This window comes from Arachis ipaensis, chromosome B10 (genome assembly GCF_000816755.2).
Source record: "Arachis ipaensis cultivar K30076 chromosome B10, Araip1.1, whole genome shotgun sequence".
NCBI lineage: Eukaryota > Viridiplantae > Streptophyta > Magnoliopsida > Fabales > Fabaceae > Arachis > Arachis ipaensis.
Window position 1 is genome coordinate 21,718,976 of NC_029794.2, and position 13,544 is coordinate 21,732,519.

At 39.9% G+C, this 13,544-nt stretch overlaps 2 protein-coding genes across 3 annotated transcripts; both read right to left on the bottom strand.

Moving 5' to 3' along the window:
* On the bottom strand, nucleotides 4,126–5,146 carry LOC107620436. The gene is made up of 3 exons (XM_016322594.1): nucleotides 4,878–5,146; nucleotides 4,569–4,743; nucleotides 4,126–4,344 (listed from the first exon to the last, which is right to left on the bottom strand). Exons 1-3 carry the CDS (start codon nucleotides 5,144–5,146, stop codon nucleotides 4,126–4,128), a joined length of 663 nt encoding a protein of 220 aa, XP_016178080.1.
* On the bottom strand, nucleotides 10,143–12,845 carry LOC107623514 (trafficking protein particle complex subunit 12). Of its 2 annotated transcripts, none has more exons than XM_016325822.2 (2): nucleotides 11,560–12,845; nucleotides 10,143–10,544 (listed from the first exon to the last, which is right to left on the bottom strand). In XM_016325822.2, exon 1 carries the CDS (start codon nucleotides 12,674–12,676, stop codon nucleotides 11,561–11,563), a length of 1,116 nt encoding a protein of 371 aa, XP_016181308.1. In that variant the 5' UTR covers nucleotides 12,677–12,845; the 3' UTR covers nucleotides 10,143–10,544; nucleotide 11,560. The 2 variants fall into 2 exon arrangements, with proteins under 2 accessions (XP_016181308.1, XP_016181307.1); XM_016325821.2 differs by having other exon boundaries at nucleotides 10,143–10,445; nucleotides 11,560–12,843.

The window sequence follows — 13,544 nt, forward strand, 5'->3', positions numbered from 1 at the left end:
TATCAGCAGGCGGAGATAGCAATGAACGCTATGACCTTTGACTATGATGCCTTGCGATGTGTCATTGCCACCCCGGATGCCCCTTGGGTAATGGATGCTGATAACAGGAAACCCAAAGGGATGCTGTTTGCTCATCTGTCGAGAGAGGCTCGAACATGGCAGCACATCTTTGCCTCCTATGTCATGCCTACCACATATTTCACTGAGATTCCGATCGACATACTCGTCCTGATCGGGTGTGTGATGGAAGGGAAGGAGGTCTACTTCCCCCGACTGATCCAGAGGTACATGTGGCGGGCACATATCCGTGGCTTACTCCCGTTTCCCACTCTGGTCACTAGGATGGCTGAGCTTGCCGGTGCTCCTTGGAGACAGGATGACGTATCACCACCACCTCCGGACGATGGTGAGGAGGACGTTATTCCGTGGGGGACATGGGTGCATGAGAAGCCCCCATCCCGGCGTGCTTCTAGAGCCCGAGTCTGAGCATTACCAACAGCCGCTCCCTCTTCCTCCTCCGCAACAGCAGGACCCTCAGCACCAGCAGCAGCAGCACCACCACCTGCACCCCAGCTGACATATCTTGTGGTGCAACATCTCTTCCGCTTTATGGAGCGGAGTGAGCGCCGTATCATGCGACGCCTTGACAGGATAGATCAGATGTTCATCGCACTGGGCGTTGAGTTGCCCCCTCTCCCCGACTCTTCCGCATCTGAGGAAGAGCAGCATGAGGAGGCGCCAGCTCATCCAGAGGCCCCTCCTGAGACACAGGCCCTCCCAGAGGCTCAGCAGCCCCATGAGGAGCCCCAGCCTCAGCCCCAGCAGCCTGATGCGACCGTTGACCCCCATTCTGAGCCCGAGCCGTAGCATCGAGGACGATGCTTCCTTCTAAGTGTGGGGAGGTCACCGTTGTCACCGTCGGTGGATAGCTCTTTTGTGGTGAACATTTTTCTTTTCTTTTCAGACATTTATCTTTTAGTTTATGATATTTTGCCTTATTTTGCACTTTTTGGACTATTGTATATATCAGTATTGTGGATACTTTTGTTTAGCTTGTTGAATTGCACTTTTAGTTATTAGTTGTGATATGGAAAAATGTGGACTATTGAGCTTAGTTTACCTTGTTGCATGAGCAGTTTGTGCTGATTGAAAAAGGGGATAAACTAAAGAATTTTTAGAATTTCTCAATCACAACATTACATTAAGAATAAGCTTAGTCAAACAATGAGATTTTTCAAGGAATTTATCTATAGGGCATCACCCCAATTGATTAGAAACTTTTGATGAACTTGCTTGAATTTTATATTTTGTGAAGCATGTTTTGAGCTAAGAACACACAACCTGTGAGATTGTGAGCTTGATTATATGGTTACACTATTTAACCATGATTTTTCCTCTTGTGTGTTTTCTTCTCTATGATTGTAATCTCTGCTTTGCTTCATTCTATATGTCCATTGTTTAGTGTATATTCATGCATACATATGATTGAGGCCATCATTTGTTATTAGCTCACTTATCCCAAAAAAGCCTACCCTTTCATTTACCTTTGTTTGCCACTTTGAGCCTTTTTAACCTCCAATTATTCTCTATGTTACCACATCACTAGCCTTAAGCGGAAAAACAAGTAATTACCCCAATTGAATCTTTGGTTAGCTTAAGATAGAGATTGTGTGTCAATTAAGTGTGGGGAATGTGGGAACTTGGGTTGATGAGAGTGTGTAGTATTTTATTGACAATTATTGAGAATTTGGGTGCTACTCATGTGAAATTATGAAAACCATATGCATTGATTTACTATGCATAAAAAAAATGTTTTGGTCTAGGGGAATGAAACCACCCCAATGTTAAGTTCAATAAAAAGATCAATGCATATGAGATGAAATAGAAGAACATTTAAATACATGAGTATGTGAAAAATACAAAAGTGAGATCATGGGTAGCTAGGCATGATTTTAGAGGCATATAGAGTGTGTGTATGTATTGTGTGAAAACTTAAGTTAGTCAAATGTTCAATTTATAGCTCACTTAGCCATACATATATCCTCACCCTTACCTTATCCCCATTACATCCTTGAAAAGACCTCATGATGTTTGCATTTGTACACCAGATATTTGTTGATTGGCTAGATGAAGAGCAAAGTTTTAGAAAGCATGACTAGAGAAGACTAGAGTGAATCACCCCTAAACACTTGAGTGACTAGAGCGGATACACATCCGGTGAGTGTTTGATTGCTCAATCACATGCATTCACCGCTATCTTCTATGTTCTTGCAAGTTGGTAAATCCTTTTGATAACTCAATGCAATTGTGGGTTGGGTTTAATTCCTATTGTTTTAGCCCTTATGCTTACATTTGTTTTCTTGAAAAGTCGATTTGTTTTGACCTAAGCATTTACATTCATAATAAGTAGTGCATTTAGATGGCTTGCATATAGTTTAGTTGCATTGAATAAATGTCATACCCCTTGTTTCCTTCTTGGTTTAGCATGAGGACATGCTAAGATTTAAGTGTGGGGAGGTTGATAAACCCCAGTTGTAGGACTTATCTTGTGTTGAATCTAGAGCATTTTGTCAACCTTTTCTCACATTTATTCAATGAAATAGCATAGTTTTGTGATTGTCTCCTAATTGGTGCTTAAGTGTGAAAACATGCTTTTAGATCCTTAATTTGATAATTTCAATCCCCCTTTGATTCCACTAGATGCCTTGATGTGTTTGTTAGTGATTTCAGATTGAAAAGGGCTAGGAATGGATCAAAGGAGTGAAGAGAAAGCATGCAAAGTGGAGAAATCATGAAAGCCAAGAATTTGGAACGCGCCCATGGACGCGCGCACACGCATAAGACGCGCACGCGCGGATCGCGCATCACTCCAGGGATGCGTACACGCGCTGTACGCGTACGCGTCGATGCCCACGCTGACACCTTTAATGAAATCGCACCCAGCGATTTCAAGAGGGCTTCTGGCCCAGTTTTGAAGCCAATCTTTGGTGGAAAAAGAATAAAAAGACCAAGGACTGAAGGGGGAAGGCATCAATCATGCAATCAATCATTATTCATAATTTAGGTTTTAGATGTAGTTTTCTAGAGAGAGAGAGGTTCTCTCCTCTCTCTAGGTTTTAGGATTTTTAGCTTTAATTCTTCTCAAATTCAGATTTCTATCTTAGTTTAATTTAGTTTCTCTTCTACTTTTATTTGTCTTGGCATTCTAGTTTATTCATCTCCCTTGTTGATTACGTAATCTTCCCCATTTAGTTTATGAATTCTCATGTTAGATTTGATTTTCCATTTAATGCAATTTGAGGTATTTCATATTCATGATTGCTTTCTTCAATTTATGTTTTTGATGCTTTCAATTGGTTGTTGGGATTTTATTATCTCTTATTGCTTTTCTATGCTTTTGTGTTATGCCTTCCAAGTGTTTGATAAAATGTTTGGGAGGGTTTTAAGTTACATTTTTCTCCTTTTGGCTTTGGTTGAGTAATTAGTGACACTTGAGTTATCAAACTCCTGTGTTGATTGATAATTGAAAGTTGCTAGTTGATTTGGATTCCACTAAAACTAGTCTTTCCTTAGGAGTTGACTAGGACTTGAGGAATCAAATTGATTCGTCCACTTGACTTTCCTTCATAATTAGAGGGTTAACTAAGTGGGAGCAATGAATAATTCTCATCACTATTAAGGACAATAATAAGGTTAGAACTTCCAATTCTCATTCCTTGCTATGAGCTTTTATAGTTGTTAGTTTGTTCCCTTTGCAATTTACTTTTCTTGTCTCTTACCCAAAACCCCAAAAGTATACTTTTCCATAACCAATTATAAGCACACTTCCCTGCAATTCCTTGAGAGACGACACGAGGTTTAAATACTTCGGTTATCAATTTTATTAGGGGTTTGTTACTTGTGACAACCAAATTTTTTGTATGAAAGGATTATTGTTGGTTTAGGAACTATACTTTCAATGAGAATATATTTGTGAATTCTAGACCACACAAAAATCTGTTCATCAACCAGTCCACACACATCATTGCTAAGAGAGTCCCAGAACTCTTTGTAGAAAATTGCTTGAAATCCATCTGGCCCTGGGGCTTTAAACGAACTCATGGTCATTACAGCTCTTTTAACCTCTTAAGACGTCACTGGTTCTACTAGCTTTTGATAAGCCTCAGTACTAAGAGACGGGCAAGGAAAATTCCCCATGGCGTCCAGGTCAATATCCTCCCTTGTAGAAAAGAGTTTTTGAAAGAAAGAATTTGCCGCCATTTCTAGAGTCGAAGTCTCTATGGCCCAAGACCCATCCTCCAAAAACAATCCATGAATTTTGTTCCTCTTTCGCCTGATAACCGTCTGCAGATGAAAAAATTTTGTATTTTTGTCTCCATATCTCATCCATTGTTCTCTAGATTTTTGATACCACAACAGCTCTTCTTGAAGAAGGATATCATTCAATTCCTGATACAAAACTTGCTCTTTGATCCTAAGCTATTGATCCTCCTGACTCTCTAGAGTAATCTGAACGTCATTCAAAAGCCTCTCCATCCCCTTTTCTTAACAAAAATATTGCCAAAAACCTTTTTATTGAAGCTAGTTGCATCTTTTTGAACCTCCAATAAACATTTGACCACATCCGGAGCTCCTTTATTCCAAGCTATATGAACAACATTCCTAAAAAGAGGATGAGTCATCCATGCAGCCTGGAATCTGAACGGACGATGGCCCTTGGTAGCCCTATCTGCCATCTTGCACCTAGTGAACAACGGGCAATGATCAGAGTGAAAGCGCGCCAGCACCTCAGTATAAGCCTCCGGAAACATTAGTCGCTAGTCCTGGTTGATGACTGCTCTATCAAGCTTCTTAGCCACTTGCACCCCTCCTCTCACCTTCCTGTACCAAGTGAATCTTCTCCCAATAGCCCCCATATCAAACAGCCCACAATCCTCCAATGTTTTCGCAAATTGTTTTGCTCTGGCAAGTCTAAACTGTCCCCTATAACTTCACTCTGCAACAGCACATCATTAAAGTCTCCTAACACAATCCAAGGTCCGTGGATCATATTAGAAATCCTTATTAAGTCACCACACATTTCTTTACGCCGATGTATATGCGGATTTGCATACACCGCACTGCAGTAACTAGAAGTATTTCCCATAGTGGTTTCAAAACTGATACATTGATCAACTACATCCAATACTCTCACAGAAATATTTGAATTAGCACATAAAACTCAGATACCCCCACTATGACCATTAGCCTCAACAATACCAACACCCTGGTAACCTAGATTATTCCAAAAAGATTTCATCCTCTCGAAAGGAATATGGGTTTCAAACAGTAGGGTGAAATTTATTCAATAACTCTTTACTATGAACTCGGGTCAATTTATTAGAGGCCCCTCTAATATTCCAAAATAGAAAGCTTAAATCTAAATAATCCATAAAACAATTGTACTGTAAAAATGACCAACCTCAACCGAAGTCCCTAACGAGATGATGAGGATCCACCATCATATCCCCCTGAGACTTTCTTGTCCTTACCCGGTTGTTGCCTGGTTTGTCTGTGTCCCTCCACTGACAACCCTTCCAATTCGATGATTTGCTGCTTGCTGATGTCGCCAAGGCAGTTCGTAGTCGACGGCGAATTCTGCAAAGAAGAAGGGCGCAACCTCTTATGTCCGTTTTTTATAATGGTAGTGAAAGTCGGCACCGCAACGGAGACAGCTTTGCCTTTCACCCCTTGCTGTTTGGAAGACGCCATGCGTGCTTGAGATCCGCCAACCGACCCAGTCTTCACCCCTGATTCGGCTCCTCTCATACGTAGCCCAAAGTCACGGTTCTGGTCCAATTTCTGATTTTAGTGCACCGGCACTTTGTCTTTAGAGGTTTGTTAGGCTTTGTTTGATTGGCTCAATTTTCCTCTCCTTTTACCGCTGACTTTGGTCCAGCCAGCCTCATTTCCCAAATGTTGGGACCCCACTTCCTTCCCATGCAACATATCACCCAATTCCTCCCCAATTTCTGCAACTATCGCTGAATCTTCAGGATTGCATCCAAATTTAAAATTTTTTTCCTTTGAGGCTTCTTGTGGCCGCACCAACCGGGCCGTCGTCTCAGTCACTGATGTTTCCTTTCGATCCACCTTTTCCGACTCTGTCGGGGTCATTCTGCAGTCAGTTGCTAGATGCCCAAAACAATTGCACTTGTCACAAATAAGGTGTAAGCATTCATACTCCACCTTATATTTAAACTCATCAACAATCACACTCTGGACTACCGGCAAACCAAGATTAATTTGCACGCAAGCCCGAGCAAATTTCTCCCGCTCCGCCGCCTTAGTAGCCAGATCCACCCTGACTGGTCTCCCCACAGTAGAAGCAATTCTCATCATGGCTTTATCCTGATAGTACCATATGCTCAAACCAGCGATTCGAATCCAAACCATAGTCTCCCCGAAAGTGTCCTCACAAGGTTTAAAATCCAATGTTCATGGCTTGATGGCAATATAGTGACCGAAGATCATCCATGGCGCCCTAGTAAAACCTTCTCTCGGTCGTCCATGCGATCAAATTTAACGAGGAAGTGCCCAAAATCCACATCCAAGATTTCATATCTATCGGTGATCCTCCATACCCCTTTCAGTTTGTGAAACATGGCCGTGTAACTAAGGTTTTTTCCAAGAACCTTAATCACAATTGCCTCCTTGTATGGTTCAGAAAGAATGTTTCTAGCCTCTTCAGAGAAGCAAACTCTCGGAGGCATATGATCTCCTTGTTTTCCGATGACCACTGCATGGAATCCTCATTTAGAGCTTCAGCTTGGTTTATCCTTGAGGCTACCGTAGAACCAATAACCTTGTCACGGAAAGAAATCTTGGAAGTCACCCTAGAACTAAGGTTGCCCTTACTTGATCCCTCCTTCACGCCTGATGCAAACCCTCCCACGCTCACCCCCTTATTTCTTTCGATGGCATGGACATCTTTCTCACCGTGTTTCACCCTCAAACGCTCTCTCCCGCTCTCTCCTTCTCTCATTCTCCCTGAGTACGGAGCACGTACTCTTTCTCTGCTAGAGTTTTTGAACCTTTTTCAAAATATTTAGTATATTGTTAAATGTTTATAATAATGTCTCTGTTAAAAACAAACGTTTTTTTTATCATAACGTTATTTATTAATTGTTATTATTATAATTATTATTATTATCATCATTATCATTATCATTATCATTATTTTTATTTATCGTTAATTTTTTTCGCAGGCTATCAGGAATTTGTTGCCCAGAAAATTAGATCCGCCAGAGACCTTTAACGAGGTAGCTGCAGCTTCACTAGCACTAACTGGGTTTCAACACGTTTCACGAGTAGGCGAACTGAGAGGTCATTCTGCACTACTGAGTGTTTTGGTCAAAAGATGAAGGTCGGAGACCCCATACATTTCATCTTCCGGTCGGTGAGGTGACAGTGACGCTGGAAGGTATTTCATATATTCTTGGCCTCCCGGTTAATGGGGAGCCCGTTACTGGTAGATCAGACAGCAGTCACCAGTTTTTGGTGGAGAACTACCTCACGTGTTTTGGTCGGGAGCCCGGTCCGCAGGATCACGTATTGGGTAAGGTTAGTATACCCTGGGTCCGGCGGTGCAGAGATTTCGAGCCATGTGACACTCAAGAGTCTATTGAGCGTTACGTCCGAGCGCACATTTTCTGCGTGCTCGGAACGGTTGTGTTTCCGGATAAGTCGACTGCATCGTTGAACTCGAAGTTTCTACCGCTACTTCGGGATTTTCACCGGATTTCGAGGCAGCCAGTCTGGCATACCTATACAGATCGTTGTGTCATGCATCATGATTCAACTGCAAAGAGATGGATGGCCCACTGATACTGCTTTTTGTTTGGCCCACTGATACTGCTTTTTTTCGAATCAAGCTAGTTCGGATAAGCCAATCGCACCCTGCACCATACCCCTTGCATTTTGCATAGAATGTCTGCGCCTCAGACTCATACACAGTGTAATCAACTCCTCTAGAGATGGTGTAGCTTTTGATTGCAGATATCACCGACTCTCTCGAACCAAATTCCATTCCGACACTAAACTCGCCATCTTCTGCCGCAACGTTGCCTTCACCTACGACATGCGCACCACCAGACAAGGCAAATAATTTAAACACTACAGGAAACTTGAGTTAATAATCATAACATACCCATATTCGCATACTCAGGAAATTCCGGGGCATGCATGACTTCGAGATCTAGAGTCCGCATAAAAGACGGAACACCAAACGGGTGTTGGCTTACAATGGCATTCACTTCATTTTGCACCGCCGGATTGCCTGCCAAGTCTCCATCATCGTTTTCGTCATCAACTTCATAGTTAGTTTCGAATTTCTCTTCGCTGTCATTATTATCTTCTTCCCAATCTATATCCCTGAGCTCATCAACATTGACCTCGTCGCCGACCGTACCCATCCCCAACTGCTGTTCAAACTCAACGTACAGCTCTATCATCGGCACGTGAGATCGGATTTGTTGATAAATATACAACATCTGCTGCATACTGGCATCGTCAGTGATGGCCATTATTTGAAACTGTATTAGCCCATCAAATACTTGCACATGACTTCTGTATAAAAGATTGCTCACCCTTTTCAAAATGTGGCTTTGAATGTTATTACAAAGACCATTTTGCAACTCAACAAAACTCATGGTACATGGAATAGCAAATAACAACAGACATTCACAAACAAAAGTAACTCCTTCATGTTTGTTTGTTATAGCCTCACCATTATAATATACTCGCAAGTTTGCAACACCTTCCATAACTTCAGCCTCAACTAACTCTATTTTTTTGACACAGTTATCCGCCAAAAAAACACCCCACTAAGGACTTTATGCAAAAAAGAGTAAGAGAAGTGAAGATGAAGATGAATGAAACCGAACTTCGTATTTATAGACAAACTTATGGATTTAAATATTATTTTGTGTACAAAACGCAACCTGCGTTTTGGAGCTTCTAAGAAAAAGTTTCTGCTACTAACAAAACGCAACCTGCATTTTGTGGGCTTCAAAAAAATTTGAATTTTCTGGCTTATTAAAACGCAACATGCGTTTAGCCTGAAACAACATAAAAAAAATTGAAATTGCCAAAACGTAACCTACGTTTTGTGTATTTCTAAATTAAAAAAAAAATAAAGAAGTACAAAACGCACCTTGCGTTTTTCTTCTGACCCATAGCAGTGCAAATTTTTTTATTCCCTCCATTTCATGGTGTTACACATTAACACTTTCCATAATTAAAAAAAAAACAGCCGAGGAATGCTATTGCCTATTATCCTCCTACAAAAAAATAAGGTAGAATTTACATTTGTTTATTTGTCTCTTTCTAATTGGTTTATGTGATTATTTAAAAACCAAAAATAAATTGCCGCCAAATTCACATCCCCTAAATATCGTCCGTTGCCCCTTTTTTTACCCTTAAAATTTCATAAATGCAGGAAAAACTTTACGTTTCTATTTTCTTTTTCTTGATTATAACATAAAATATAATAAGAGTAGAGAAAGAATCCAATGTCTACATCGTGTTACTTATTATTCCCTGCCTGCTTAACCCATTCCCTGCTCCAGATACACGCTTCGAGGTTAAACTCCGAGATAAGTTGATAACACATTCAAAAAGAACCACCACAGTAGGTGCACCCCAAAATCGGCGACTAATATAAAATATATATTAAACTATAGATACACATTAAAAATAAATTGAACATATATATTTATATGAAAATTCATTGATGATTAATTTTAGTGATTGATTTTGGTGTACAAATAATATTTTTACAGAACAAATATTGATTGATAGCATGATATGTAAAATTTTAAGGAAAGATAAAAATAAATCGGAAATTTGGGATATAATGAGAAGAAATAACCACAACCCCATATTATTTTAATTTAATAATAATTTAGCACATCCCTTTCATCTAGGCCTCACAAACCAAACCCTTCTTTATAGGGAATCAAGTTCAAAGAAAAGAAGAGTTATATCAATTTTCAATGTATAGCAGATTCAAATTATGTCAACTAAGAAAGTAAGATCTACCTGATCAAAATGTTCAAAGAAAATAACCCACAAAAACAACCCAACCCTAAATTCCTCTAGGATTTTAGTAAATGTAACAGATGACTTCCATATAATCGTGATCATCTCAAAACACTGATCATTCTAGTATTGAAATCTTACAAATAAGATGTGAACCATTATTTGTCAATTTCATTATATATTTACAAGGTTATCAAACTCTTGAAAGGACCTGCAAGAGTTTATAAAATTAGATCCCTAATCAAGTTTACGATTTTAAGAATAAGCCGTTACGAGTTTATAAGTTGAGATCCTGATTCAAATTTACCTATACTTTCCGAATAAACTGCATACCTGACCTATTCACAAGGCACCACAGTGGATATCTGATGAAGAAAAACAATGAGCAATTTATTAAAGACAAATCATCAGAAAATTCAAGACAACTCCATCTGCCAAGAGTATATTTCGAGATTTTGTATTGCCTAGACAAAATAGAAACCCAAATATGCATTATTGATATGATCCAAGTCTAACAAGATTGTACTAGAGGTAAAAGGAAGTTAGAAGGTATACTAATCTATCAATCAGTACAATCCACCAATGTGCAGCAGCAAAATTTTCAGCTACAAGATGATAATTAACCACAAATCAAAAGACTGCATAGAGCTATACAGTATATCAAAAGACCTCTTCCCTATCTCCTACATATTGAAAAGTTCAAAGAACCCTTCCCAACAATTTTATCTTTAATTTAGGATGCTCAAATTTACACACATTAACCTTGATAATTAGAAATCTTAATCTTAATTTTGTTTTAAAGAATTATGTTTCATTCAGTTACTTTTATTTTTACCTCTGTTGCAAACCGTTGATTATTATTTTTATTTTTTTATTTTTTTGGGTCTGAACTCCCTTGATTACCAAGCATATCATAACTAAGCATTGTTGATCAGTTACATTAATTTCCCTCCTGATGAACCAGTGGAAGGGTATGCCACCAGAAGTTGAGAGATATTATTAACATTTAGAGAATAATATTACACGAGATACAGAGGATAACAGTTAACACCCTCTAAATTTCCCAAATACACCAATTAGCTACTCCATCATGCATCAAGATACCAATTAGCATTTTTAAGAATTTTGAGAAAAGTTTGGTTCCTCTTGGCTTCAAATGTAAAAAACTCCACCTGTTTACTAATTATTCTCTAATGATTTAATAAAAGGAACTCCTCTATTTATAGATACCTAAATAAATAAGTAAATAACCAATAACCTACTTATAAATCATTACATCAATCCTCTGTAAGTTCCATATCTCTCAATCAATAAGACATCACACTTCTACCTGATATACTAACTCGGAGTAGTATATCAATATAAAGTTTCATCTATTTATTTCATCAAACTAGCATAGCACCACAATGTATCAACAAAAATTCACAAACTCATCAATTACAGTTGAATAGTGCAAATTGCAAATGAAATCAAAACTACCTCATGTCCGAGTGCAAGTTGCATCAAAGTCGTCGGGGGCGACACGAGCGATCCAATTGCTCAGTGTCCTCTTAATATCCGAGTGATTCACATAGGCCAGCTCATACATGCTACACAAGTTAACAACAAGCGTCTCATTGAGTGCCACGGTGGGAACCGTCTCAAGTGCATTCTCAAGTACCTTGATGGAATCAGACAAATCCCTCAGATACATCAAACACAATGCCTTGTTGTTCAAGGCAACAACATCAGAACCATCCCTCTCAATGCACTCCTCATACTCTCTAACAGCGGAGACATAATCCTTCCCAACCAAATACACCAAAGCCTTGTTTCTATTCACAAGGTTCATCATCTCAATCTCACTCAACAACAACGAACCATTGTTATTACCCATCTTTGCTTCCTCTACCAAACCCTCAACCTTGGAGAACGAAACCTTTGCACCTTCCAAGTCCCCAATCTGCAACTGAACATAGCCAAGCTGGGAAACCAGCAATGGATCCAAAGAGTCACGCGAAAGCAGCTCCTTCAACAAGCTCAAGCACACGGTGAACTCCTTGTGACTCAAATGGTTCCCAATTATGCAATTCACAACGAATACCTCTCTCTTCTTCCAGATCTGAACCGAATCTTGCAGATTGTTCGTCTCCTTGTCCCTGATCTTCTGGCGAACAAAATCGAGAAGAGTGTAAAGGCGATCCACACCTTGATTTCTGTGCCCTAATTTGATGGGAAGAAGAGCGTGGAGCCAGCGAAGGGAGAAGGGGACCATGGAACCGGTTCGGTTATGATAGATTTTGGGATAGGTTTCGTAGCGGTAGTGGTGGCTATCGAGGTCCTCCATGGAATCAAGCTCTGCGGAGGCTTCGTTGAAACGACGCAGTTTAGCGAAGGCAAGGGCATTATAGGCAAGGTAGGTGAGATGGTCGTGAGGGTTTTGAAGGAGGTTGAGGGCCCTGGCGCGTGAGACCTTGTCGATGACGGAGCGCCACGCGCCGCGAGTGGCGAGGTCTTGTAGGGAGGTAAGGTCATGACAGAGATCGTTGAGAGAGGAGAAGGAAGGGGTTGAGAGAGGGTCCGTTTGGGATTCGCAAATCGGAGACGATGATTCCATAATAACACTTTCGGTAATTCAAACGGGGCAGATTGAATCTTAGTCGAAGCTTGCAAATTGCAATTGTCTCAGTTGAGTGGGAGGGTTTTCTCTTGTTTGTTTTGCATGTGTGGATTAATCACAATGCTGGCAGCAGATTGAGACCAAGTTTGCTTGTGCCAAATTCTTTGCTATGGATGAAATTTTGATAACACACAAATATAATTAAAATTAAGGTTATATTTTATTTTTTGGTTTCCCACGGTATCCCCCAACCCGGCAGGTTAAGGACTAATCCGTCGCGGTAATGAGCTCCATTTAAGGGTTTGCCGCTGGCCAATGGGTTGCTGCATGCACAAGGCGGGATTCGAACCCCCGACACTTGCTTAAGCGGACTAGTGAGCTAACCACTAGACCAACCCAACTTGGTTAGTGACCTAGTGGTTTATTTACTATCAAGTCAGCATATGAAGCTTTTTACACGGAGAGAGGGTTGTCTTCTTGGACTTTAGACCCCGTTCCATACTACAAAAAAAAGAGTTTTATAACCCCCAGTAACAACTATAAAATTTAACTTCCTGTAATGCAACTATATATCTCTATCTTCTGTCAAAAAAAAAACTATATATCTCTATCTATTACAAATTATCAACTCCTTATAGATCTTACGTCAGAATCGTTCCCTATTGTAATATTAAGCATGATGTTTCAAACTTCAATGATCCTCATATATTGTAAACTCCTTCTAGATCTTACATTATTCTGCTTTATAGAGTAGGCTGGTGCTTTCACATTCCTTAATTAATCGTTGCCCTTCAGCTTCAATTCTTAACTGAAGTCTTAATCGCAGAGTTTTTCTTAGCTGTCATGTCTTTTTTTTTTTCTTTTT